Raw genomic sequence first — 27674 nt, 5'->3', positions numbered from 1 at the left:
TAAGAAAACCCATATTTTCATTTTTTTTAAAAAGAAAAAATGTGCTTGACATGCGTATGGCCACAAATTGGAGCCTTTTTTGGTATTGGACCGAATGATGCACACAATAACACATTTTGGATGAATAGTAAACAAAATAATGACAGGAGAAAACTCGAATATGAGCTTTTATTTTTCTAAAATGTACAAAAAATCACGTCCACATTAAAAGTATCTATTAATTCATTAATTAATATAGAATTTCTTAAAAAGAAAATTAATTTAATGAAATGGAAGATCTTATCGTATCAATTTCATTTATGAAAATAAATTATATTCATGAGGGAAGAGTAAAATTTAAAAGAAAAAGAAAAAAAAGGAAGAGTGGCGTTGAAGCAAGGGTGTATAGCCGAAAGAAAATTGGGGTAGGTTTTTATGCTAAGTTATCATCATAACCATAATCCAATAATCACCATTAATTACGTATAATAGTTATTACGGATTCTTTTGAAAACTCAAAGTTACGTTGATAAGGAGTTCTCCGATCTAAGCTGTAAGAGATAAATTTCTAACATTTTTTTATAATTTAATTTAATCTTATAATACAAGTTTCTTTTAATGTACATCACTTGATATTGCGAAGTTCAGAGAGATCTCACACAAAGTGAGTAAGGTGGATTTCCTGACCCATGGGAACCTACCTTTCTATCTCTCTTTTTTTTAAAAACTTTTTAGTTATACAAGTTTTTTTTTTCAATGCGCACCATCTAGATTCTAGTGTTTGAGGATTCAATGGATTTTATTAATCTAGGTTTGACAAAGATTGCCCACTAAGGTATAAACTCTCTTGTTCGTGAATTTTCGCCAGTAATAAAATTAAGCACTCAATACCTTGATTAATGATAATGGACGTAGAATCATATAAAACCAACCCATGTTAATAAAAAAAACTTATTTTAATAGATTACAAATTTAAATAGTCACTTTTTATTTGCATCGCTAAAAATGTCCTTGTAATCAGTGAACCACAACATTACGCCACCCTATTGATTGATATTAATTCTCGTGTGGTCATTGACTTGTTTGTGACTATGAGATTCTTTTAATAAATGACAGAAGGAAAGTTCGCTCACTTAAAATTAACGAGTTACTTAAGACCTATAACGTTGCGATCATGGTTTTCTAATAAAAAATATTGAATACTCAAATTTAAATTAGCAAGGAGAAATGTTAACTTTTATACCCTAAGAAAGATTAATTAATACAATCTTTAAAAAATCTGAATAATTTATTATCAATTGTGAGTTTATAAATTTTACTCATAAGTAATTTTATAGTTAATTTCAATTATATTTTATACACAAACTATTATGATGAATCAAAATATTAAGATAAATTTTTTTGACCCGGGACGTCGTACAAGTGCCTACTCTGGTACCATTAAATTTCCAAACTCACACAGAGTTCATAGTTTCGTCATTTATTAACCGTCCCAAAAGAGAAAGCTGATTTTGTTTTAAAAAGGAAAATTCATTTGCATTGGCTTAGATATTTTTAAATTAAGAAGAAAAGAAATTCTCTTTCTTCGGTTAAAATCAATTATTCAGTCTGTTTAAAATCTTATCATAGTAATATGCCTACGTAGAACGTTGTTTTACCTTATATATATATATGTGTGTGTGTGTGTAGAAGCAAAAGCATGAAATATGTCTTTCATTAAACGAAATAAGATGGCCTAAATTTGAATAAGAATCGGAGCACAATCACATAAATATTTTAATTTGTAACGAGATCCAGTATACATGGGAGTATGATTTAATCATATGTGGCTTTGAGACGTTGCTCATTTTCTGCTACATATGTCAAGTTTAGAGGTCATTTTTACATATATCTCTCATTTCACAAGCCATTAGTCCGATGTTAATACTAATAGGATAAAAGATTCGTGCATAGGCACGGGCTAAAATTATTAAGATAACGAAGCAATGACTACTATTGAAAATGATGTGTACGTAGCATAATTTGTAGCTCATGTAAAAAATGAAATTTCATCTCATCAATTGATCTACATAGTAAGTTGTTCAATCAATAAAATATTATATTTTATTGAGTATAATATTAACATTTAGAAATTAACTGAACCACAAATATAATTTTCAAATGTGAAATGGGAATAGACATATGATATACAAGTATGCATAGTGTGTATATAACAATTTCTTCATTCAGATAATTACTATTTTGAGTATTTTCACAAATTAGTAAATCATTTTAACTTAATAAGACTATTGACGCCAATATTAAATCACGTCAAAATAGAGTAAACTCAAAAATAAAAACTTAACAATTATGACAAAGTCCACTGTCATTTTAATGTACTAACAATAGAGGTCGACAACCAATAAAATCAGGACGGTATATTATGGGCCGTTTGGATTCAAAATTAAAATTACTTGGATTTTAATTTTTTATTTTGATCTTGAAAAAGGACAAATGGGATGTGATTATAAATTTGACTTGAAAAACGTATATTTTTATTGTGTTGTGTATTGAGTTAAAGTTAAAATTAAAATTTTTGAATTGAAAAATATATATTTTTATTGTGTAGTATATTAAATTAAAATTAAAATTAAAATTAAAATCAATTAACTCTCAATCTAAATCAACCTTACAATCTTATCAATTTAAATTCGCCGTCATTCCATCGTCATTTTTATGCATAGCTGCCCACTGGTCCAGCAGCTGAAGGTTTTGACTTTTGGACTTCGTAAGTACAAAACTTTTTGACTTTATGCGTTATGACAATAAACTCCCCTAAGTTAGAATCTTTTGGAACGAATTAAAAATTCTAGTATTTTATTGAACTAGGGACATAATTTGAAATTTTATGAGTAAGGTGACACCATAATTTTGTATCATTTGCAATATCTTCATTTGTAATGACATTAAAAGTCATTCAACCGTAATGTTACTTCGTCCTACATGACATCAATATATACTTCACTCCATCTTTTTTATGTGTATAGATTTTCCTTAATGACTTTCTTCCATCGTGTGGCAGATAAACTCAGTTTTAAGTATTGCTTATGTACATATGTATTTGATTATGATAACTACTTTAATGTGTTATTGAATTGCCCGTAATGTGAATGAAATCTTTTTTTTATGAATATAATGTTGAATTAAATCGAATACAAGCATAAGGAGTTAAAATAGAGAAGGAGACGAGGTGAAACCGATTGGAGACAACAAATGGAACATCAAATCACCTAGAAAATTACACCCGCATTGAATCGACCAAGGTGACAATGGGACCCGCGCGTGATTTGGAGCTGACGTGGATTCTCAGCTTGATGACTCCTATCTGACTCAGCCGATCCACAAATAGCTCTTCCTTAGTTAATACCACATAATAAGATCACAGTGTCCAAATTTTCTCTCTCTCTCTTTTATTCTAAAATTTTAAAAGGGGTGTTCGAATTTTGTTCAATTATTTCCATTTGCTCACAAAATAAGTAAGTCCCGTCCCACAAGACGCGCAAGAGATCCTATAAGGGGTATTTTTTAATATGATTTCACAGTAAGTCAAATATATTTTTATCGATAAAGTTGAACTATTCAATAGCAAATCGATCCTATAAAGTTTTACCTTTTTTTTAGTATCCAAAAGTTTTAGAAAAGTATGCTTGGGAGCTTTGAAACAACCACGTATGGAATCCCTCTAGTATATGACGTATCCGTACATAGAAAACTATGACAGATAAACTTTTTTTACTTTGCTCTGCAATGACATAAGGAATCCATATCCTTATCCATAAATAAAACTAAAACTCTTGCTTGATGGGACACATGTCAAGCTAATAAATATTTGCTTTTTTATTTTTATTTTTTATATTAGTTTATATAATCTCATTAAGGCTTATATATATTTTAATAATTTATTTACCTAAATATAAATCCATATATCCAACTAAAACTCTTGCTTGAATGGGACACATGTCAAGATAATAAATATTTACTTTTTTTAATTTTAATTTTTGATATTAGTTTATAGAATCTTATCTAAGGTTTACAAATATTTTAATAATTTTTTTATTTTAAGCCACACCAATTTTCGATGAAATGCAAGGTTACTTCAGCTTATTGACAATCTTAGCTTGGGTTGGTACTTGGCTGTGGTCGTTAGATACTTTATATGAATTTCAAATACTACTTGAAATTAACGAAGTTTTTAATGATGAGTTTTCAATTTAATTTGTACTGAATAAAAATTATAAAAATTATAAATACTCCCTATTTATAGGTTTGTTGTATTATTATAATGTGGTGCATATTTTCAAAAGCTATAATGTACCCCTTATATTTTTTTGCTTTTTATTACTAAATAAAAGAATCCTCATAATTTTACACAAAAATAAAGAATCCTCATAATATTTGAATACATTCTAACATAACATCATGCGTCAAAAAGGTATCGGGATCAAATGAAATTTATTGTAGCAAGACAAGTTACAATAGTAACATATAAAAAATATGAGATACTTAAAGTAGAGGAATTAAGTAGAATTGTATACTAATAAATACAGTGGCAATTCTATGTTTAATATAAATAGATATGCTATAGTTATATCTATAAACCATGCATCAATATTTTATTTTTTATAAAATTAATTATATCTCTATATTTAATATTTCATATAAACTTTATACTTTCTTATCATGTTATCTAATTAAGTTTCTCATTTTTTCTTCAAGTCTATATGTTTATTAAACTAAGACAATTTCAAAGTTAGAACCTTATATCAATTTTAAAATAAGAAAAGCAATGTCAATTTGTTAATATTTTATTTTTTTCAATATTACTAATCTCATTTCTCTCATTTCTATCATATAAAAATATTATTGATTGAGATCTGTTTTGAAGACTCGTGGCATCATGCGGGCCCCTTTGCTAGTTCATGACTATGATCAAATTATAAGTAAAAGTGCGACTCTTTTAACAAAATTGTTTGAGTTATTTCAAATAGTACATATGACTTGAATTCAAAAATATATTACTCGTCAAAATCAAACTTATTGAATACTAGTATTTTATAAAATAGACAAATTACATATACTCAACTCAATAAATAATAGTTTAGCCATTGCGTGCACCCGTACACAGCGTAAGCTTTTACACTAGTAATAAATAAAACTAAAACTCTCGTTTAAATGGACACATTCAAGCTAATAATTTTTTGTTTGTTTTGATTCTTTTGATATTAGCTTATAATAATATCATATAAGGCTTACATATATATTTAATAATTTCTTTACCTAAATATAAATATTTTTATTTTAAGTTGCCACCAATTTTCAGTGAAATGTAAGGTTATTCTCACCCATTGAAAATCCTCGCTTTTAGTTAAATTTATACTTAATAAAAATTATAATATTTCATATTTATGGATTTGTTGTACTATTATAATATGGTGCGTATATATTTTCAAATGCTATAATGCACCCATATATTTTTTGCTTTTTATTACTAAATAAAAGAATCCTCATAATTTTTAACTAAAAATAAAGAATTCTCACAATAATTGAGTACATTCTAGCATAATATCATGTGTAAAAAACGTATCGGGATCAAATGAAATATATGTAGTAAGGACAAGCTATAATAGTAACATATAAAAAATGTGAGATACTTTAAATTGAGGAATTAAATAGAATTATATGCTAGTAAATATACTAACAATTCAATGTGTAATACAAATAAATATGGTATAGTTATGTCTACAAGTATGAATTAATATTTTAATTTTTATAAAATTAATTATATCTATATATTTAATATTTCATATAAACTTTTGCATTTTTATACTTTCTTATCATGTTATCTAATTAAATTTATCATTTTTTCCTTCACGTCTATATGTTCATTAAATTGAGACATTTCGAATTTAGAGTGTTATATCAATTTTAAAATAAGTCACGCAATATTAATTTATTAATATTTTATACTTTTCAATATTACAAAATTATTTCTCGCACTTCTATCATATGAAAATATTATCGATTGAAATCGTTTTTGGAGTCCTATGGCATCACACAGGCCCTTTTGCTAGCTAAATGTAAAGGAACAACACAACGTCAACTTTGACTTTTGTGAAGTCGGTACACTTATCGCAATTATGATTACAGTTGATGAATCAATTGACATTTTAATTATGTTAAGATGCAAATCCAAAAATTGATTGAAGAAAAATTTATTGGTGGTCCAATCTAAAAGTTCTCTTGACATAAAAAAACATCATTTAATTATCAGATATAGTAACTTTAAAGATAATGGTAAATAATTGAATTGATGTTAATTTCTTCTTCATCTTCTCATATAATCGTCAGGTATAGTAACTTAAGATTTTCTTTTTTGGCATGATCCTTTAATTTGTTTATTTTGAATAAAATAAATTATTACTGACAAAAGAAAAAAAAGAGGGACAAAGAACCAAAAAAGGAAAAGAAAAATCGTGAGTTTACATCAACTTAACGACACGGAAAACTCGTGAAGGCCCTCATTTATTCCCCTTTTTCCTATTTTTTTCTTCGGGTTTATTTATTTATGGAAGCTCTTGGCTCCGGCGCTGGACCCTCTGGTCAGAGAGGGCCCTCATTTTTATTTATTGAGTATTGATGTTTTGATTTATTGATTATTGATGATTATTGATTTATCAAATATTGATTATTGATATTGAAGCGAATGAGTATGTTTGGTTTGCATAATCTAGAGGGGTGGTGAAGGTCTCCATTTTCCCTTATTTGGATTTGTCAATTTCAAGAAGAGAGAGGAAAACAAATTGAAACAAAATTCTTCCTTCTGTCGTACCTTCTTAAATTTGTAATAAGGGGAGGATTTGAAGAGAAAATACGTCATTAAAACATTAAAAATCTAAAAATACTGATTTACTATCATCTAACTTAGGAAAATTAAAATCATAATATAATAGTCAATTAGTTTACTATTCATGTGTTGCACTGATTTATTTCATTTATATTTAGTATAGTATTTATCTATTTATCACGCTAAAATATGTATTATTAATTCTTTCAATATTTTAACGCGATCTTCAACCTTGTGTATATGAATCCAATAAAATTGAAAATGTTTGATATTATTTTAATTATAGGTTTTTTTAATTTATATTATATGTTATTTTGATAAAGTTATAAATATTTCATATGAAAAAAAATTTCAGATGATGATTAATTATTACTTATTTTTTATAATAAAAATAATTTATTCCTAATTAACGTTTCATTATTTTAAATTATTTTTTTACATAATATTATTTTTTTCCTATTGCGTTAATTGAATCACAGTTACTGCTTATACAAGTCAATTTTAATATTATATATAATAATAGGATTTTTTTTCTTTCATTTCCTTTCTCTCTATTATTATTTCTATCCAAACAATAAAAATTGTATTGCTCCATTTTCCTTCCCTTTCCTCCCATCCCTTCCCTTTTCCTTGTTTAATGAAAATCAAACATAATATATAAGACTGTAAGTAGGAAATAGGGGTACAATAATCCACTTATTCCTTGTCACACGCAATTCCGATTCCATATTATATACTACTCGTACATGTCTTGTTTTAGCAGGGGAGGTGCTTATCGATCGGGAAATTCTTTGATAATCTTATTTCACTAAGTGACTTAATGAAACACTAATCAAATCACAAGAAATGAGAGAATGGTGTTAACTGCTCGACCCACTTTTCCATAATTATTCTTAATCGTATGAATGAATTTAACTGTCCTTTTCCTGACTACATCATTATTATTGGGGTACGATCATCTAAAATTTTATCGTGTTCCTCAATTCAACTGACTAGTATTTATGGGGAATAGTTATAAGACATCAAAGTCAGAGGACTTCGGTTGCAATATCGGCGTCATTCCGATCCTCCATTTAAAATCTGCCGATTCATTTCGCTGAAAGGTCTCCCTCCCTCCCTCCCTCCCACCGCACTATATAAACTCTCTCTTTCTCTCTCTCTTAACAGCAGCAGCTCAGCTCCAAACCGAAGAGGAAAGAGGAGAGAATCCCCAAAAAAAAAAAAAAAAATTTAAACAACGCACAAAAATCTCTGCGTCTCTCCTCTCCCTCTCTCTCTCTCTCTCTACATCGCAGCTCGCCTCGGCCGCTCCAGGTATATTCAATAATCCGCATTCATGCTCCTCCCGCCGGCGTTTACTGTTCCGCATTCATTACGCTTTTTTGACTGTGACACTTCGGTACTGGCGGTCCGGCGGAGCTGAGCCCGCTTCCGCCGCGATCTCGTTCGGCGATCGGACCTCGCCATTGCCGACTCCCTATCGCCGCCCGATCCTCATTGGATCTGGCTGCTGGAATCCGATGGAGCTGACCGATCCCGTGGAGCTGATTCCACGATCGGAGTCTTTATCCGATAGGCTCATGCCCGCCAGCTCCATGAGCGAAATCTTACTTAGTTATGCGTTACGCACGTAGAGAGATACGTGCGGGCTGCGACCGACGGGGCTGAGATAAGGTGTCGCTGTAGTGCCTTTAGTATTGGCTTTTTGCTCCAGTGGAGGGTAGTGAATCCTTCGGAATATCGCGTTGTTCTACGTTTTGGCGCCCAATGGAAGTAATGCGTCAAGGAATATCCCTCTGCTTTATTATTATGAATTTAAAATGACCGGTGTGAGTCTTTTAGCATCTCCGTCTTTTTTTTTATTCCATGATCGAGACGTCTGAGGGTAAATACTCAGATCTATGGCTCTGGTCCGTCGACGAAAAGTTATTGAAAAGCTGCAAGAGCTTTGATTTTGAGTTGTTGGGGTGGAGGGACTCTATTATTGCTATCGACTGGTCAAATAGATAAGAACGGATAGACATCGCAAGAGGAAGCAGCGTAGGCACCGGGATCAGTAGAAAATCCAAGAAGTTTCTTTGTTCGAGCTGTGATCTTGATTTCTGGAACCATGAGCCTCCGTTTTCTGGATTTCCTGTCCAGGTCTTCCCCTATGGACTCTAAATCCGTCGTCGACATGATCGAGGCATCGTCTGGTGCCCACTTTTCGGGGTTTCACATGAATGGGTTGCAGCGTACTGTTGCAGCCGAGCAGCCATCAACCTCCTCCCCTGACAACATGCACAAGCAACCGTTTGTGATTGGTGAGGACCCGACTCTGTAATTTTGGGTAATATCTAATTCTGTAGTAGCACGAGTATTTTCATGGATAAATTAGTATTAGTATGACAAAATTGATGGGGCACCGGCTGTATTTTGATTTTCTCCGTTTCTTCTATGGTTTGGTTTGGTTAACTGTGTTTGTTTCATGACAGGGGTTGCTGGAGGGGCGGCATCTGGGAAGACTACAGTTTGTGATATGATCATTCAACAGCTTCACGATCAGCGTGTCGTGCTTGTTAATCAGGTGATGTTTGAATACAAAATAAGCTGCTTCAATAAAGCCTTCTCCTCTTCTGCCCCGAGTGTTTTTTCATTTTTTCTTTACAACAGTATTTTTAGGTTCCGTCAGAGATTTTTCTGCTTTTCTTTCATGATTTGTACGTCTTGCTAGGTTGATTATGATAGCTAGTGCGGTTGTCTCAACTTCTTTTTGCGGATTGTAGTAGCTCAATAATGGACCCTTGTCTCTTTCTCACCGTTAACATGCACTAAGATATAATGGATATACATGAAATCATTGGCTTCAGGCGTTAGCATAAAAGTGATCCTCATACTTATGCCCTTGAGAAGTTGCCTGTCAACATAATATGCTGTCCCAAATATACCAAGTCACCGATTTTATTGGTTCTAGATTTTGTTTGTCAACTTTCAATCCGGTGTTTAGGAGTCAGATCTCTCTTTTTATATGTTAATAACATTCTTCTCTTGTCTAGAGGCCTTTTTTTTTTTTTATCATTACATTTCACATCTAGTCTTAGGTACCACTCGAGTTCCTTTACTTCCTTTTGTCGATTTGTTGCTGTAGAATATCCAGCAGTATATCTTTTATCACGCCCATTCTTCCTCATGCAGCATATCGATGAGCTAATGTGAACTTGAATTTTTGTGTTAATGATGTCACAGGATTCCTTCTACCATAATCTAAGCGAAGAGGAACTTACTCGAGTCCATGAGTACAACTTTGACCACCCTGGTAAGCATATTTCGTTGAGAAAAGAATGAGGTCAATTCATTTCTCATTTCAGTGCTACAACTGAGCATCAAAGAATATAGCTGATCTTGCATGTCTGTGGTTGATGAAGCATTGCCATAATGCAGAGCTTAAGTTTGTGATTTCTCTCTCTTTTCTCCTGTTAATGCTCCTCATGACTCACCACAATTCCTGTAGTGGTGAAGTATGAGCAAGCTTATGTTTAACATGATATCAATTTTTTGCAGATGCATTTGATACTGGGAAACTACTCTCCTCAATGGAGAAGTTGAAGCATATGCAAGCTGTAGATATTCCAAATTATGACTTCAAGAGTTACAAAAACAATGTGTTTCCTGCAAGAAGGGTATGCTTCTTGGGAAAAAAAAACATATGCATTCGTTAGACACAATTAAGATAGCTTCTCTCCTCTTCCATGGTGCTCTTTTCTATTTGACATATATTTTTTTTAGTCAATTGCTCCTCATAATGTCAATGGACTATTCATCTTTTTGTGATTTTGTATATGGAATTGCACCCTCTTGCTGCATGATGGTGATTCCGTTAACAAAAATCTTTTTGAACTGGTCTGAGTCATTTAGAGCTGGAAGAGTGCAAATTTCAGTTGTATTTTCTATCAAAAATTGCACATGCTGCTCCCCTCATTCTCTATGACATTATCAACAGGTTAATCCATCCGATGTTATAATCTTGGAGGGAATACTTATCTTTCACGATCCTCGTGTCCGAGATTTGATGAATATGAAGATATTTGTTGATACAGGTTAAATTCCTCTTCTCTCTGCTCCGAGGTGTTCGTACCATATATAATATTCCCTAATCAGGCAAGAACACTCTCCCAAAAGTTTGCGCAAAATGCTACACTGTATAAACACTATGCTCTAAGGCATCTGCAGCCTGCAGGTGTCTCTCCTGACTAATAATTTGTACGATATTTGATTAATGAAGCTGGAGCTTACTAGGATAGCCTTTTTAATCCTTCCGGATGTATTTGCTTATTATTCAGCATCTCCTCTCTTTAAATCCTGATTACTAGCATGCTCATAACAAAATGTTTATAGTACCACCAATGTTGCAATATCTGATACTTTTATCTGCTCATGGCATTTATTCTTTGCTCTTATAACCCTGAAAAAACAGGGTTACCCTCTGTAATTAACACTACTACCATCTTCAGGCAAATTTGTCATCATCCTCCCGACTTATTTTCTTCCTTGATAGTATCAGGTGTTATGAGTCTAGATTTACATCGTTTACTCTTATTATATATATGTTAAAACAGCCAAATTTGTTGCTTCCACTATGCTGCAAAGGCTGTTCCCTTCAAGCAAATATGCATGATTACCAGCCACCATATTTGGCATGACCCATGTTTTCAAATATGAAAGTGGCTATTACTTCACACTCCAAAATTTCAGTGCAGATGCTGATGTACGTCTCGCAAGAAGGATAAGGCGGGATACTGTTGAAAAGGGAAGAGATATTGGTGCAGTGCTAGATCAGGTTAGTGGCTTCTCTTGAATTTGTGTCTGGGGATGTTATTTATTTTAGTCAATCTATTTTGAAATGGTTTCCGTGTTGCACGTGATTAGCTTCCACAGATCATCAATAATTTTTATTATTGTTAAATCGTGTCATTTTAACTGTATTATCTTGAAATTTTTGGTGCAGTACTCAAAATTCGTAAAGCCTGCTTTCGATGACTTTATTCTCCCTACAAAGAAGTATGCTGATATTATTATTCCTCGTGGAGGAGACAATCATGTAGCGGTTGATTTAATTGTACAACACATAAGGACAAAGCTTGGGCAGCATGATCTTTGTAAAATATATCCTAACCTATACGTCATTCAATCAACTTTTCAGGTAGCTCTCTTTACTGGCTCCCTAAGCTTGTAACTACTTAATTACCCATTGGCCTTTACTACCTTGAAAATATTAGTTTTGGCATGTTATATTCACGTAAATATGCAGTTTCTCTGCATTTCAGTAACCGTTGTGTGCTTCTTGTCTCCTTTAGATACGGGGTATGCATACTCTCATACGTGATTCTCAAACCACAAAGCATGATTTTGTCTTTTATGCTGATCGTTTGATTCGTCTGGTAAGTGCTTGTTTGTCTTAACCTATTTCACTTAACTTCATATGCCCTTCACCTTTTAATTTAAAATTAGTATATTCTGGCAATGGTACCTGAAACAGGTGGTGGAACATGGCTTGGGACACCTACCATTTACAGAGAAACAAGTGATCACTCCAACAGGTAGGCTGATCAATTTGTTCAAATTTAACTTTTACTTCTTCTAAGTGGTCTAATTTGTTTGCAATTTTTGCTTCTTGTCTTATTTAGTATCCTTTAAGATGTCTCCTAGTATCATCATTTGTAGCATTGTTCATCATACTGTTCAGTCGGCTACATCTCTCTGCTGGCATATACATCTTGTGAAGATGGTCATGATTTCCGCCCAGAGTCAGCTTTTATAGCATTCTACTCTTTCTCAGAAATTTTCAAATATTAAATTTCGTATAAGGAACTGAAACTGTGGTTGGATGTAATATTGATCTTTCTCGCTTAGACTTGTTAGTAACTAGCCATCCTAAAAGACATGGAATGACACAGACCTTATTCTTCTAGATATTTTACAATTTTCATGGGAAATATGGATGCACTCTGCAAGTCCTATACGAAAAGGAGAAACCTTCAGTGAACTTTTGAGCACATTTTTCATAATGTTGGATCTCTTGAAATGATTGGGGTGTTAGTAAAGTGCATCTCTAATAAATTCTATTTAGTCCCCGTCTTTTGACCTTCTTTGTATTTAATTACTTTCTCTTCGAAGCTGGAATTCTGAGTTGCCTGCATCTCATTGGATTGCTCACTGCTGGTAATGTATGTACTTCTATTATTGCAGGCTCTGTATATACTGGCGTGGACTTCTGTAAGAGGTTGTGTGGTGTCAGTGTAATCAGGAGGTATTTTCTTTGATCCAGCTTTGTATTGCTTAAATGACATTATCTTCTTGAGAGAGCATATGTAATATATCCAAGTCGATGAGTTATTAGCATGAGATACGCTTTGAGTGTCCAGTATTCTTCTGCTAGTAATAGTCCAATTATTCTCTTTCGATTAAGATTCTATTTTCCTCCACTCACTATCAGAAAAGTAGCACTATGACTAAGATATAACATTTATTCTTCTAATATGAACATCTGCCAAGAATGATCCGGCGTGGGAAGTCTTTCTAAATGAAACAGTCATGTCACAAATTAAGAATTCAGAAGTTACTTTCCTCTAACTAAAACTTACTGTGAAAGTGATCCAACGGTAACCTACTAGCTTTCCTCTCACCCTTGTCTACATAACCTCATGAATAATCAGGTTTAATAACTTTGTATAGTTGGGGTTCAACTAGATCCCTTTTTTGATCATATTTCCTGTTGCGATATGCTAGCAATCACATCAAATCACGAGACCGATGCTTACCATGAAATGAAGCATGATGTTTTATGTTGTTCTCATTTGAGTTCATAATACATGGCAGTGGGGAAAGTATGGAGAATGCTCTCCGGGCATGCTGTAAAGGTATCAAAATAGGGAAAATTCTCATCCACAGAGAAGGTGACAACGGTCAGCAGGTACTAAACACTAGACAGTTCCCCCTTTCCTTCTGCCCCAGTCTACTCATTTTTGTAACCTCTTCTATATGTGGCATCCAGCTAATCTACGAGAAGTTGCCAACAGACATCGCAGATAGGCATGTATTATTGTTGGATCCCATCCTCGGCACAGGTTTGAATTTTGTTGGGAAATATCGGAATGCTTTTGCATATCTCCTATTAATGCGAGTTTTACTTCTTACTTTTACAAGCTAGCATAGTTCACATTACACGAGCATGACCAAGTATCCTAGAAAACTGTCATAATTCAGATTGTTCATCTACTGCTTACATCACTTTAAGATATGTAACCCACAAAAGATGATGGACTTTCTTTCTTTTCTGGGTGAATGCTGACATCAAGATTTCTCGTTTCCAGGAAACTCGGCTGTTCAAGCTATTTCTCTACTCATAAGAAAGGGTGTTCCGGAGTCGAACATCATCTTTCTCAATCTAATATCTGTAAGTGTCACATAAACCGTAATCCAACCTTCAGTTTACATCATATTTTCTCGCTCTTTATGGGGTATAAACTTCTCAATTCATCAATATACGGTGTTAAAACCTTTCTGGTCAGGCACCCCAAGGAGTGCATGTGGTGTGCAAGGCCTTCCCGAGAATAAAGATCGTGACATCTGAGATCGATATCGGCCTGAACGAGGACTTCCGCGTCGTACCTGGGATGGGTGAATTCGGAGACCGTTACTTCGGGACAGATGACGATGAGCAGCAAGTGGTGCTGGCCCCACCCCAATAATTCCCCGAGGGTGCCTCTCTCCCTCTTCCTCTCCTGTTCTTCATATCCTCCGTGTCACTTTCACCCGAACTTTCGTGCCTCATTGTGATGTATTTCTCCAGTCTCTAATTTTTTTTTTGATTCTGAAACAATTTTGACTCCCATCAGAACCTCCAGCTTCATATTTATAATCTCTGCTACTCGATACTCATCTCCTTTACTCCTTCCCTCGTTTCTCATTACCATTTTTCTAATTCCGAGGCGGCTGACTATGTCCCGTATTAGATTGTTACGTAAGATATAACAGAGGAAGAGACCGCCATTCAATTGCACCCGAATTATCCTATTGGTCGGTTTGGACGTCTTAACTGAGATAAAGGATTATGAAGTGAAATGTAAGGTGGGAGCTGGTCTTTTCCTCAAATGCAAATCGAACTGCCACTTGGGCAGGGGAGGGATCACTCGTTGCTTTTCTTTTTCTTTTTTTTTGGTTTAGTATCACTACTTGCTTTATCCGAGGACGATAACCTTCGTCGGGCTTAGACATTGCCACGCGTGCAGTATGATGCCACGGTGGATTCTGATGGTATATTCCTCCCAACGGAATGCTATATATGAGTATGGGATGTGTGGGTATATCTTCGCATTTTCGTCTCCTGTCCACTTCGCCCCGTCCAACCTAATATCTTCGCAGCCATGTCTGCCTTCGTCGGAAAGTATGCAGGTATTACTCTCACTCACTCCCCGACTCTCCTCGAGTGACCCGAACCATTAGGTTAACGTATCGATTAATGTTCAGATGTTATCGTGAGAGTTCCTGTTCGTGTACTGACATGTTCCATTGAAGTTGAACGTGGGAATTGATGTTTACTTTGTTATTGCACAGACGAGCTGATCAAGACCGCCAAGTACATTGCCACCCCGGGCAGGGGCATCCTCGCTGCGGATGAGAGCACGGGCACCATCGGGAAGCGCCTCTCCAGCATCAACGTCGATAACGTCGAGTCCAACCGCCAGGCCCTCCGGGAGCTCCTCCTCACCTCGCCCGGTGCCCTCCAGTACATCTCCGGGGTCATCTTCTTTGAGGAGACCCTGTACCAGAAGACCTCCGGAGGGAAGCCCTTCGTCGAGGTCCTCCAGGAGAATGGCGTGGTCCCCGGCATCAAGGTAGACAAGGGTACCGTGGAGCTTGCCGGCACCAACGGGGAAACTACCACCCAGGGGTTCGACTCCCTCGGGGCGCGGTGCGCCCAGTACTACAAGGTTGGGGCCCGGTTCGCCAAGTGGCGTGCTGTCCTCAAGATCGGGCCAACCGAGCCGTCCGAGCTCTCGATCCAGCAGAACGCCCAAGGCCTGGCCCGATACGCCATCATTTGCCAGGAGAATGGGCTCGTCCCCATTGTTGAGCCTGAATTGCTCACTGATGGACCCCATGACATCGCGAAGTGTGCCGCCGTCACCGAGACCGTGCTGGCCGCGGTCTACAAGGCCTTGAACGACCACCACGTTCTTCTTGAAGGCACCCTCCTAAAGCCCAATATGGTGACCCCCGGGTCCGACAGCCCCAAGGTATATCAAAGTAGCACGTTCGTTATTTAATCAATGGGCCCTCACGGGCCTCCATTGTTTATGGACTTTCACATCAAATATACTGAGAGCTGCTTGTTGGATGCTACAGGTGGTGGCGGAGGTCATTGCGGAATACACTGTCAGGGTGATGCGCCGGACCGTGCCACCAGCTGTTCCGGGGATCGTGTTCCTGTCTGGAGGGCAGAGCGAGGAGGAGGCGACGGTGAACCTGAATGCCATGAACAAGCTCGAGGTTCTGAAGCCTTGGGTGCTCTCCTTCTCGTTTGGCCGGGCTCTCCAGCAGAGCACCCTCAAGACATGGGCTGGAAAGAAGGAGAATGTCGCCAAGGCCCAGCAGGCCTTCCTCGTCCGCTGCAAGGCCAACTCCGATGCCACTCTAGGGAAGTACATCGCCGGAAGCGGTGGCGAGTTGGCCTCGGAGAGTCTATACGTGAAGGGTTACAAGTACTGATCGACGAGCTGATGCGCCATGTCAGGTAGCGGCCGCCAGTGCTGCCTTGGCTTGTCCAGGGAAAAAGTAAAAGTGCAGTGACTCAATTGTATTATTTAAAAACCTTTGTACTTCATATGTTCTTCTCCTTCCCTTCCCTTTTGGTACATATACTTTATATTGTTGCTTCACTTTAACTCTTTGGCGATAATCTAAACTAAAGCACTTCATTAACAGATGGGAAGTTGTATTATTCTGAGATCCTTACGCAGTTTCCTTCATTAGGTCTGAGTTGCTTATCATATGAATCAATATAATCATTAATATGCAGTAATCGATCACATACACATGTTCTATTTGAAATATTCACTAGAGATGAAACAATAATTAATTGGTATTATGAGATGATTTCGCAGTTACTAAGATAACCGATTCCCATGAATTTTTAACAATTTACATAATGACAAAATTATGTTTCGCTGTTTCTCTTTACTTCACTTACTTTTTACGATGACCTAAATAATCACAATTGTTTTTGTTTTTGGCTCAGACATTGTTTTTCCTTTTTTCATGTTACAAGACAAGGCCATCATCTCCCTGGTAGGGGAGAAGAGAGGGAAACTAATGGAACGTAAGAAACCCATTTTTGAGAATCGAATCTAAAACCTTTTTATTATTGTTCATCTGTTGACTGAATTCTTCTCTATGAACTATAGGCGCCATAAAGTTCAGAGTATCTACGATCTCAACCTTCGTATAATTAACTGCAGATGATAATAACCGATTACCTAATCGATCTTGTTTACTTATTAGCGGTAGGAAAGGACCCATAATACAGATTTTGGGGGTGAGGTTCTTGAGGGGGCAAAAAAGAAGATACTTTTCTCGCAATAGGGGGTGAATACAAGAAATTTAATCAAAATTTAAAATATAATCAGTTAATTTTCTTAAAACTTTCAAATTTTTAGGGGGCGACAGTTCCTTAACCCCTTGATCCATCCCTAATTGCATAGTAATGCTTATTTGGCTGAGCTCACGCCCTTCCAGACCACCAGTACAGATTTTTAGGTTGATCCTCTGCTTCTCCCATTAAAACATGGTAATAATATCGAATCAACTCCCCCAGGCAAATGTCACAAATAATTCAGATTACATCGTGCGCAGTTTTGAGATATTTGTAAACCCGGCAACTCAGTTAAACTGCTCCATCTAGCGATCAAAACAGTAAATATGTTCCATAAAAATATCAACCTTACTGAGTACTCATGACTATAAAAAAGAAATTCACGATCTTACGGTCATCCCCTCTTTCAAGGACATCCTTAAAAAAGTTCATTCGAATGTTAAATATATATATATATATATATATTGTGGAAAAAATGGATTCACTTGCTTTATCAAAGCCAGAAACTTAAAAAAGACACTTTCTTCATAATTTCCCTCTTTTATCTGTTCTCTTCTCATGTTTTAACTGAAAGGTGAAAAAGAAAGGCATGTTCTCTCTTCACATTTGTAACCATTTTGCAATTTGCACGCAGTGGTCTTTACTCCAAACAAGAAAGGTAAAAAAGAAAGGCATGTTCTCTCTTCACATTTGTAACCATTTTGCAATTTGCACGCTGTGGTCTTTACTCCAAACAAGAAAGGTAAAAAAAGAAGAAGAGAAGATTAAAAATAATGAAAAGGCAAACATGAACTTCCGATGATGTCCCCCGATCGACTTTTGAGATAATTGTCTATCTCTATGTGAACTTGCCGAATTAGTTTTCCATAATTTGGTGTGTCTGGAACTCATGGAAGCATCGAATTGGATCAAAGAGGAACGAGTCAGATGCGTGCTTTGCTTCGAGTCAATAGAATGATTGATGACTAAATCCAACTAAACCCGATCAAACTCGAAATCATATTGGAGAAGTTTAATTTTAATATTTATGCAACTACAATCTGTCCAAATTCAACAGAATAGAAAAAAATCCGAAACCGCTTGTTAAACAAACTGTTTATGTGACAACACATGAATCTATTCTTCATTGCAATTTCGACTAAGGAAAGAAAAATTTATTAGTGAGTTGCCTTAATCTACAGTCTACATGAATCACATGAATCTACTCTACACATCAAATCAAAACGGACTTCCATAACAAAAAGTTCAAAAAAGGAAAAGCAATGGGAAAAGGAGAGTTTCAAAAAAGGAAAAGGGAAAGGAAAAGGAAAAGGAAAAGGAAAAGGAGTTTTCTCAAGAAGATTGGGGTTGACTTAGACTGACCACTATTATCTGTCACCACCGCAATTAATATTATATATTCGAGTTATCGGTAAGCTATAGGAATTGGTTGCACATGTATTATTGAGAGTAGTGTTTTACACGTATTTTTCATGGGATTTTGACATGAATTATTTTTCAAAATATTGCGTGTTTAGATTGTACAATTCTTTATACTCATGTATAAATTTATTTTTAGAAATGTTGTTCATAATCGTATATATATACCTCATTCATTCTTTCATTACTACATAATTTTATTTTATAAGTATCCAATATTGTTTTTAAGATTTAGTATAAACATATTTATATATTGGGAATGTTTTGATATGACTGGTAAAACACGATTAATCAAATTGCTAATATAAGGTCTTTCGTTGCTTATATTTGAAAGTCCAGTGAATGGTTCACATAAAGATTTAATGATAGGTGTTTTGATATTTTCTTTTAACATTTGATCACGATCTTTCCATTTAGTTCTTTACCTTTTGCATTATGTCCAAATTATAATTTAGTACAATGAAAGATAAATCCTAAATAACTAATAAAGGGCATTGGTTGTCTCACTAGGTATCGAACTTGCGACCTCTAGGTCAATAGACAAGAGCGTGTGTCACTGCGCTGTACTCTCTTTTGATTACCTGGCTTACTTTATAATTAATTAAATAGAACACCAATTTTTGTTTGAGATAAATGGCAATGCTTCATTAGTAGCAAAATGTATTTACATCGATAAGCCATTCACCCCAATATAACCTGTACAAACCAAAATACCCCAAAAGTCTACCAATTAACTGTGAGCAACATCAGAAGAATGAAGCATATGACTTGCTAAGACAAAATGTATAATCTTAAACGAGACTAGAGGGTGAATAGACAATTTCGCTTGTACATCTACAAAGATCTTCCGAACTATAAAACACAATTTTATCTTATTACATAAATTTTTTATTGTTTCATTTTTGGATAAGTTACTTTTACTTTCTAATTATGATATTTTCAAAAAATTATAGGTAAAAGAAATTCTCCATTGAGTGATTCACTTAAAAAAATTGCGGAAAAATATTCATATATTTTATTTCATCTTTAACTAATATTTCCATTTTATAAATAATATTGATAATGCATGTCGATAATAACTAGTCTGGTTCTTTAAATCAAATTAACATATTGAACTTTCATATTGAGGTTTAATGGGTATTTCGATTTTCAGTTAAACAAACAACTACATTTTACTTTTCTATTAATTAAATGATCAAAATTGTACCCTTGGGTATTAATATTCTAATTTTTTTCATTTTTTGATTTATCGAGTGTAGTTGTTCAAAATTATTAATCAAATATCTGTTTTTATTTTTATTTTAGTTATATATAATAATAAATTGAAACCAATTCTCCTTTGCTATATAGATTATAGAATATGGATTAAATAGAACACAAAATTAATCTTATTATAGAAACTTTTGATTGTTATATTTTCAAATAAATTATAGTTACTTGATAATTATTATATTTTAAAAAATTTATAGGTAAAAGAAATTTTACATTGAGTAATTCACTTTATATAAAAATCGGAGACGATATATATATATTTTCCATCTTTTAACTAAAAATTTATATTTATAAATAATATTGATAATATATGTAGATAATAACTAGTATAATTCTTTAAATCAAATTAACACATTGGACTTTTTTATTCAGGTTTAAGTATTATGGGCATTTCCCTTTTCGGTTAACTATGCAACTACATATTTATCTTTTATTAATTAAATGATCAAAAATTGTACCTTTGGGTAATCATACTTTACTTATTTATCTTTTTTTAATGATTTATAGATTGTAATTGTTCAAAATTCTTAATCATATATATATATTACATACATTTTTTAATTTTCCTTTTTATATGATAATAAATTGAAAAATTTATTAATGCATAATTAATGTACCAATTTTCCTTTAGTATTCATGCATTGCACGAATTTATTTTTGCATGTCTATTACACATTTTATAGTAATTATCTATATTTTTGGAAGTTAAATTAGCGCTTAGGAATAACAAAACTTTTTAGTAATTAAATTCAACATTCAAAAAAATAAAATTTGTTTGAACCAAAAATAATTTTATATTGTTTCCTAATAATTTTGCAACTAATCGATCCTATTTAATATACACAAATGAATTTTCTATATATATCCACTTCATATATAGATTTTATACAAACTTAACCGTTTTCATTTTCTAAAAATAACATATTTTATCGATATTATTTTTATGTTACTATAAATTCATAGAAGCTGAGATTTGTGCTTCTTTTCAACTCTTTATACGTGATAACTTGAGTATATTTTAATGTACTAAAGTTGATTTATATTTCTTTGCATTAATTGTACAATAATAGCACTCAAGTCAATTTCACTATATATATATATATATATATATATACATATATAGCTTATAGATTAACTAGAACACGAATTTAATCTTATTAAACAAATTTTTATTGTTTCATTGGCTTGATAATTATGACATTATCAAAAAATTATCGGTGAAAGAAATTCTCCATGGAGTGATTCAGCTTATATAAAAATTGCAGACAATATATTCATAAATTTTATTTTATCTTTTAACTGAAAATTTATATTTTATAAATAATATCGATAATATATGAAGATAATAAATATTAAAATTCTTTAAATTAAATCAACGAATTGAAATTTCATATTTAGGCTTAAATAGTTTGGGTATTTTGATTTTCGGTTACTTAAGCAACCATATTTTACTTTTTCATTAATTAAAGAGTCTTGATAATTATGACTTTATCAAAAAAATTATCGGTGAAAGAAATTCTCCATGGAGTGATTCAATTTATATAAAAATTGCAGACAATATATTCATAAATTTTATTTTATCTTTTAACTGAAAATTTATATTTTATAAATAATATCGATAATATATGAAGATAATAAATATTAAAATTCTTTAAATTAAATCAAAGAATTGAAATTTTATATTTAGGCTTTTGTTTTCGGCTAATCATACTTTAACCTTTTGTTTTCATTTTTATGATTTATTAACCATAAAAATTGAAAATTCTTAATCGGGTATACATATTATGTATTCTCTTTGTTGTTACCTATATATTAAAATAAATTGACAATTAATTAATACATAATCAATTTATAAATTCTCCTTTTACTATATATGCATATTATTGATAACTAGTTTAATGGCCCGCGCAAGGCACGGATTTACTTTTTAACGCTAAATGTAATAATATTTTACAACGGTATCTTAATTTCATCATTTTGATCTTTTTATAGTTTTGTCTTTTTATTGTCTCTATTAACTTTTGTAGTATAAAGCATTGAACTATGTAAAATTATTTATAAGGATACCAAATTTTATAATCCCAATAAAATTTTAAAAAATACTATAATCTCAATAAAAGTGTTTGTCCACTCATGCGATTTCTATATCCTCATTATATAATTGATTTTTTTTTTCTCGGGAAAAGTGTTGGAATTTCCATTCAATCAACAATCTAGACAACCACCCTCCCGAGCCCAACAACACCGGGGCTGGACTATGACTATCAAAACAAAATATAACATCCAACTGCCTGGGCACGCATGCTTAGCTTGACGGCTAAAGATGAACTCGCTATTTTAAAAATGACTTTAGGCAAAGCATAAATTCTCCGACTAACACTATGAATAATTTTCTTTACCAACCCAGGAATTGAAGTAGCTGCCTTCTTATAATTTTGACGAAGCCCGATTCACCTCAAAAACCTTCAAATCACTCTTCAAAGACTGTTTTGGTGACTTCTCCATCGCACCGCAAAAGAGCTCGGTAATGACGAAAATTCACAGAGTAGGTGGAGGTTAGCCTGCTATATAATTAATTTTTTAAGTAATAGTTGGAATTTGTTATTAACTCTGTTTATTCCTTATCATTTCTAACAAAATGTTGTTTATAATAAATAAAAGATTAAATTAACGTGTTGTTTTTAGTTTAAAAAATAAAATTTATTATAATTTATTAAAATATTTAAAAATTATTAATTAGTCTTAAAATCACAAAGACTAATTATAATTTTTTATACTATACTCTTCTATAGAATTTCGTATGATTATAAAAATAGTCTTTGAAGGTTATTAATTAAGTAGTTTTTAAATCTATACTTCATATTATATTATTCTACATTGAGTGCTAATAATAACTATTATAACTGCGAGGTCTAATATAGCATATTTTAACCATAAAATATTTTTAATGTTTAATCATATGTGCAAATTAATCTGCATTTTTATTTCTGTTAATGCACCTCATCAAATGTGCCAATTCTCTTTTACATATGTAATAGATTAGTTTAGATTATAGACTCACGTTGATTTTCCCATGCATTCTAAGGCAGTAGCCAGGACCATATGAAATTGACAATATATATATATATATATATATATATATATATCTAGAGCCTCAGATGAAGTAAAAGTTTGGCAAGTATATTTACTTATCCCAAAAAAAGAGAAAAGGATGAAAACCAACTTCTTATCAAAGGTATACAGTGAGCCTGGAGAACAGACTTCTTAATTAAGAATTTAGTATTTCCAGGTAGTTACGAATCAGAATTAATAGGCCATTTCCTATTAAATTTAAGGAACTATAGGAGTCAAAACGCAATGAGAGACTACCAACCATATAATATAAATTTAAGGGATGGGATAATGTCATTCATTCCATCCTTATTTAGCACAACAAATTTCATCATCGCTTAGCGAGTTCTGGCATAACTTATAACTAGGACACGATGAGGATGAGAGATGTTTGGGTCTTCCCTTTCCTCTTCCTCTTCTCATCAGCTTTTCCGATCACCTTACCCCTCCATTCTGTATCAGCTGCTGCTGTTCTCACCACATCATACCGACATTATCTGAGCAATATCGGCGAGTGTGATGCCTTGCTTCAGTTCAGCAACTCATTCAACATCAAAGAGAATGCCCCTGGATACTACTGTGTTGTGCTCTCCTCCATTTCTTCACATCCGAAGACGGCCTCATGGAAGAACGGGACAGATTGCTGCTCATGGGATGGGGTCACATGCCACATCGCAACAAATCAAGTGATTGGCCTTGACCTCGCTTGCAGTTGGCTCCGAGGACCCCTTCATTCCAACAGCACCCTTTTCTCCCTTCCCAGTCTTCAACGGCTCAACCTTGCTGGTAATGATTTCTACGGCTCACCAATATCCCCCAGCTTTGGTATCTTCACTGGAATGACACACCTCAATCTCTCATATTCCCAATTCTCGGGACCTATTCCTCTGGACATGATCTCTCAGCTTTCCTCCCTAATTACACTTGATCTCTCTTACATAAATCCTCTAATAACAATAGGAGATGATCATAGTTTGAGAAGGCTTGTGGGTAATCTCACTCAGCTGAGAGAACTTGTTCTCGATGGTGTAGGCATGTCCAGAATTTCTCTTGTTTCCTTGTCCAACTTGTCTTCCACTCTGACATCTTTGAGTCTTCAACAATGCTCTCTCACGGGCACTCTCCCAAACAACATCTTCCATCTCCCACGCCTCCGTAGTCTCTCTCTTTACGCGAATTCTGATCTTATCGGTAGTCTCCCCCAGACAAACTGGAGTACCAGTTCGCTCGTCTCCTTGGTTTTATCGGACACAAAGTTCCACGGGCCAATTCCTGCTTCAGTGGGGAACTTGACATCCATGAAAATTTTGGACCTCTCTTATGCCAAATTTACTGGCCCCATCCCATTGACACTAGGAAACCTTGCCCATCTCACCGACTTGGACCTTGGTTCTAACACCCTCGGTAGTACCATGGAATTTGAAATGTTTGCAAGGCTCAAAAGTCTCCAACTTCTTTCCCTTCAATATAACAACCTCTCTGTGTTGTTGCAAAGTAATGGCAACTGTTCCTTCCCCATGCTCAAAGTTTTGATGCTGTCGAGTTGCAGATTGACCGGCGCCACATTCCCATATTTCTTGAATTCTTCAGCTGAGCTGGAGGAGTTGGACCTTTCTAGAAACATGATTAGTGGTGGGATTCCTGATTGGATTGGGAGAGTAGGGAGGGACACATTGGCACTGTTGGATCTCTCATCCAACAATTTCACAAGAGAGATCCCATCCTCAATTTGCCAACTGAGTTCACTAAGTGATTTGGACCTCTTTGATAATGGATTCAGCGGCAGCATTCCAAGGTGCATTGGAAATTTAAGCAACCTCTTGAAGCTAGATGTCTCAATTAACAGTTTCGCTGGAGAGATCCCATCTTCAGTGTGCCAAGAGAGTTCAATTATGGTTCTATGACTCTCAAGTAACAGACTCGACGGCACCATTCCCAGTTGTTTGGGAAATTTAAGCAGCCTCACCGACTTGGATTTGGGCGACAATCAATTGCAAGGTCGATTGCCCCAGTCTCTTGCAAATTGTACAAGGTTAGCTTATTTAAATGTCAGTTACAATAGAATATCCGACACTTTCCCACAAGGGTTATTAAATGCTACCCTCCACAGCTTGATGGGTCTAAGTTTGCAGTCAAACAAGTTTCATGGGGTCATTAACGAAATTCCCCTCCCTCCTCTGCTTAAAGACTTCGGAGTCTCCGACAACCATTTTTCAGGACCTTTCCCTACAAACTTCTTCCGAAATTCAAGTGTATACTTCATTGACTTAACCGATAACGATTTTGATGGATTACTTCCCATTCCACCACCCACCGTTCAGTATCTTTCCGTTGCAAACAATAAGTTTGGTGGAGACATTCCTTATGAGCTCTGCAATGCCACTGAGCTATATCTCATCAACCTCTCCAACAACAGCTTCACCGGCACTATTCCTCCTTGTTTCCCAAATTTAAATTTATCTGTATTGGACCTTCGAGCAAACAAGTTTGTTGGTCAGATACCAGATATTTTCCCCCCCGGAAACATCTTGAGGACAATCCGCTTAAGCCAAAATCGACTTGGGGGTACGGTGCCACGATCTTTGGTACATTGCAAGGAGTTGGAAGTTTTGGATCTCAGTGAGAATGAGTTGGGCGGCCGCTTCCCTCATTGGTTGGACACTTTTCCGAATCTGCAAGTACTTGTCCTGAGATCCAACAAGTTCCATGGGCCGGTTAAGAGTTCTAGCAAAAGTGATCATCCCTTCCCCAAATTGCGCATTTTTGACCTCTCTAACAATAGACTTTCGGGTCCATTGCCAGCTAAGTATATCGCCAAACTAAAAGCCATGAAAAATGAAGAGAGAAGCGGTTTACATTACATGAATGAGAATAGCTACTGTAAAGATGCCATTGAGGTGGTCATAAAAGGAATGGAGATTGAGCTGGTGAAAATTCTGACTATATTTACAACCATCGACTTCTCAAGCAACTGCTTCGGAGGAGAGATTCCAGAATTAATTGGAGATCTGAAGGCACTCAAGGGACTCAACTTTTCTCACAACAATTTGACTGGCAGCATCCCTTCTTCTGTCGGGAATCTAACTAACCTTGAGTGGCTGGACCTCTCCTCAAACAAGCTCAATGGGAAGATTCCTGGAGAACTCGCGGATGTTACGTTTCTCACCACCTTGAATCTCTCAAACAACCTGCTTTCGGGACCAATTCCCAAGGGCCCACAAATCGATACATTCGTGCACTCATTTGATGGGAATCCTGGATTGTGTGGCCATCCCTTGCCAACGGCATGTGGGCTCGATGGGCTGCAGTCACCGCCTACAACTTCTCCTGCAGAAGAAGAAGAGGAGGAATCTGCACATTGGATTGAATGGAGGGCAGTGGCAATCGGCTATGGATCTGGACTTGTCATTGGGATATCAGCAGGGTACATTATGCTGGAAATTGGGAGGCCAAGATGGCTGGTGAGAATGGTTGAGAGATGGCTGGTGAGAATGGTTGAGAGGAAAAGACGCAGAAAGACAACTAGGCCGAAGAGAGATGCGGCTCCAAGAAATCACCCGAGGTAATTATCCATGACAGATTTTGCATTAACTTGTGGTTATATATATATATATATATATATATAGTGGCCATCAAGGTGCGTAGTTATTAATCTGAACCTAATTTTCTCCCTGCAATAAATACAAAATAATCAGGAGGAGCACTAGAGGCCAGTAAGATGGGAGGCCAGTAGAAAAATGGTGCATGGAGGCTTCCATCGACCGAGGAGATTGGCAATTTATCAGTGAAGAGGAAAGCTTAAGCACTCTATTCCTTCAGCATCTTTTTCTTTTTTTCCCAGTTTCAAGTAAGCTGATGTAATCATGTATATCGTCGTTCTGCATGATAAATTAAAGTGCATGAATAAAAAAGCCTTCTGATGCCTCTGATGATGTAATCATGTATTTCGATAGCAAATCACTCTGCTCCCTGGAGAAAGTGACGCTTCTTTGTCAATCGATATGTTCCTTTTTGTCCCACAGAAAGGCTGAAGCCATTTTATCCTATGAATTTCATCGACAATCATACCGCGGATGTGCACTTCAATGTCACCACAGGCTCCTGCCCTGTCTCTGTCTCTGTTCCTGCATTACAGTCTGAACTTAAGAGAGGTCACATGACAAATATTTTCTCACATTCCGGAGACATTTCCAACCAGCAAAGTTCTTTTATTTGGAGAAATATCTATCTGATCTATGTCACTTTTGATTAGGACGAATCTAATAGTCAGTTGCCTTAATCTATGCTCCAAATGAAAATAGACCTCCGCACAGCCAAAAAAAGTCAAAAAAGGAAAACAAGAATCCATCACCCCTAATTTTATCTGAAGAGTGTTTTCGA

The 27674-nt window shown here is 34.8% G+C and overlaps 3 protein-coding genes across 6 annotated transcripts; all 3 read left to right on the top strand.

Moving 5' to 3' along the window:
- Nucleotides 1–7980: 7980 nt before the first annotated feature.
- LOC116213412 (uridine kinase-like protein 3) lies at nucleotides 7981–14775 on the top strand. Of its 3 annotated transcripts, none has more exons than XM_031548329.1 (14): nucleotides 7981–8176; nucleotides 9005–9165; nucleotides 9337–9428; nucleotides 10088–10157; nucleotides 10403–10521; nucleotides 10842–10938; nucleotides 11599–11678; nucleotides 11847–12041; nucleotides 12196–12279; nucleotides 12378–12438; nucleotides 13088–13148; nucleotides 13718–13965; nucleotides 14212–14294; nucleotides 14410–14775. In XM_031548329.1, the coding sequence occupies exons 2-14, from the start codon at nucleotides 9015–9017 to the stop codon at nucleotides 14587–14589; spliced, it is 1521 nt and encodes a 506-aa protein (XP_031404189.1). In that variant the 5' UTR covers nucleotides 7981–8176; nucleotides 9005–9014; the 3' UTR covers nucleotides 14590–14775. The 3 variants fall into 3 exon arrangements, with proteins under 3 accessions (XP_031404189.1, XP_031404188.1, XP_031404190.1); XM_031548330.1 differs by lacking the exon at nucleotides 7981–8176 and having other exon boundaries at nucleotides 8906–9165; nucleotides 13718–13811; nucleotides 13893–13965; XM_031548328.1 differs by lacking the exon at nucleotides 7981–8176 and having other exon boundaries at nucleotides 8903–9165.
- A 166-nt stretch (nucleotides 14776–14941) lies between these two features.
- On the top strand, nucleotides 14942–16847 carry LOC116213413 (fructose-bisphosphate aldolase, cytoplasmic isozyme 1). The gene is made up of 3 exons (XM_031548331.1): nucleotides 14942–15292; nucleotides 15455–16137; nucleotides 16247–16847. Exons 1-3 carry the CDS (start codon nucleotides 15265–15267, stop codon nucleotides 16607–16609), a joined length of 1074 nt encoding a protein of 357 aa, XP_031404191.1. The 5' UTR covers nucleotides 14942–15264; the 3' UTR covers nucleotides 16610–16847.
- Nucleotides 16848–23471: 6624 nt separating this feature from the next.
- On the top strand, nucleotides 23472–27292 carry LOC116213254 (receptor like protein 22-like). 2 transcript variants are annotated; one of them, XR_004158030.1, is made up of 2 exons: nucleotides 23472–26856; nucleotides 26990–27292. XR_004158030.1 is itself a non-coding variant. In XM_031548126.1 (2 exons), the coding sequence occupies exons 1-2, from the start codon at nucleotides 25409–25411 to the stop codon at nucleotides 27009–27011; spliced, it is 1470 nt and encodes a 489-aa protein (XP_031403986.1). In that variant the 5' UTR covers nucleotides 23504–25408; the 3' UTR covers nucleotides 27012–27292. The 2 variants fall into 2 exon arrangements, 1 of the variants encoding a protein (XP_031403986.1); XM_031548126.1 differs by having other exon boundaries at nucleotides 23504–26856.
- The last annotated feature ends 382 nt before the right edge of the window (nucleotides 27293–27674 follow it).

Source organism: Punica granatum, chromosome 7 (genome assembly GCF_007655135.1).
Source record: "Punica granatum isolate Tunisia-2019 chromosome 7, ASM765513v2, whole genome shotgun sequence".
NCBI lineage: Eukaryota > Viridiplantae > Streptophyta > Magnoliopsida > Myrtales > Lythraceae > Punica > Punica granatum.
Note: the sequence above shows the minus strand (reverse complement) of the source record. Positions and strands in the feature narration are given on the sequence as shown.

Excerpts from the sequence above, each read along its gene's own strand:
- LOC116213412 (XM_031548328.1), top strand. The coding sequence starts at position 8,973 with ATGAGCCTCCGTTTTCTGGATTTCCTGTCCAGGTCTTCCCCTATGGAC. Across the intron at positions 10,522-10,841 it reads ATGTGTTTCCTGCAAGAAGG|GTTAATCCATCCGATGTTAT; the intron begins GTATGCTTCTTG and ends CATTATCAACAG. Across the intron at positions 13,966-14,211 it reads GGATCCCATCCTCGGCACAG|GAAACTCGGCTGTTCAAGCT; the intron begins GTTTGAATTTTG and ends TCTCGTTTCCAG.
- LOC116213413 (XM_031548331.1), top strand. The coding sequence starts at position 15,265 with ATGTCTGCCTTCGTCGGAAAGTATGCAG. Across the intron at positions 15,293-15,454 it reads CTTCGTCGGAAAGTATGCAG|ACGAGCTGATCAAGACCGCC; the intron begins GTATTACTCTCA and ends GTTATTGCACAG. Across the intron at positions 16,138-16,246 it reads CCGGGTCCGACAGCCCCAAG|GTGGTGGCGGAGGTCATTGC; the intron begins GTATATCAAAGT and ends TGGATGCTACAG.
- LOC116213254 (XM_031548126.1), top strand. The coding sequence starts at position 25,409 with ATGGGTCTAAGTTTGCAGTCAAACAAGTTTCATGGGGTCATTAACGAA. Across the intron at positions 26,857-26,989 it reads GCTCCAAGAAATCACCCGAG|GAGGAGCACTAGAGGCCAGT; the intron begins GTAATTATCCAT and ends CAAAATAATCAG.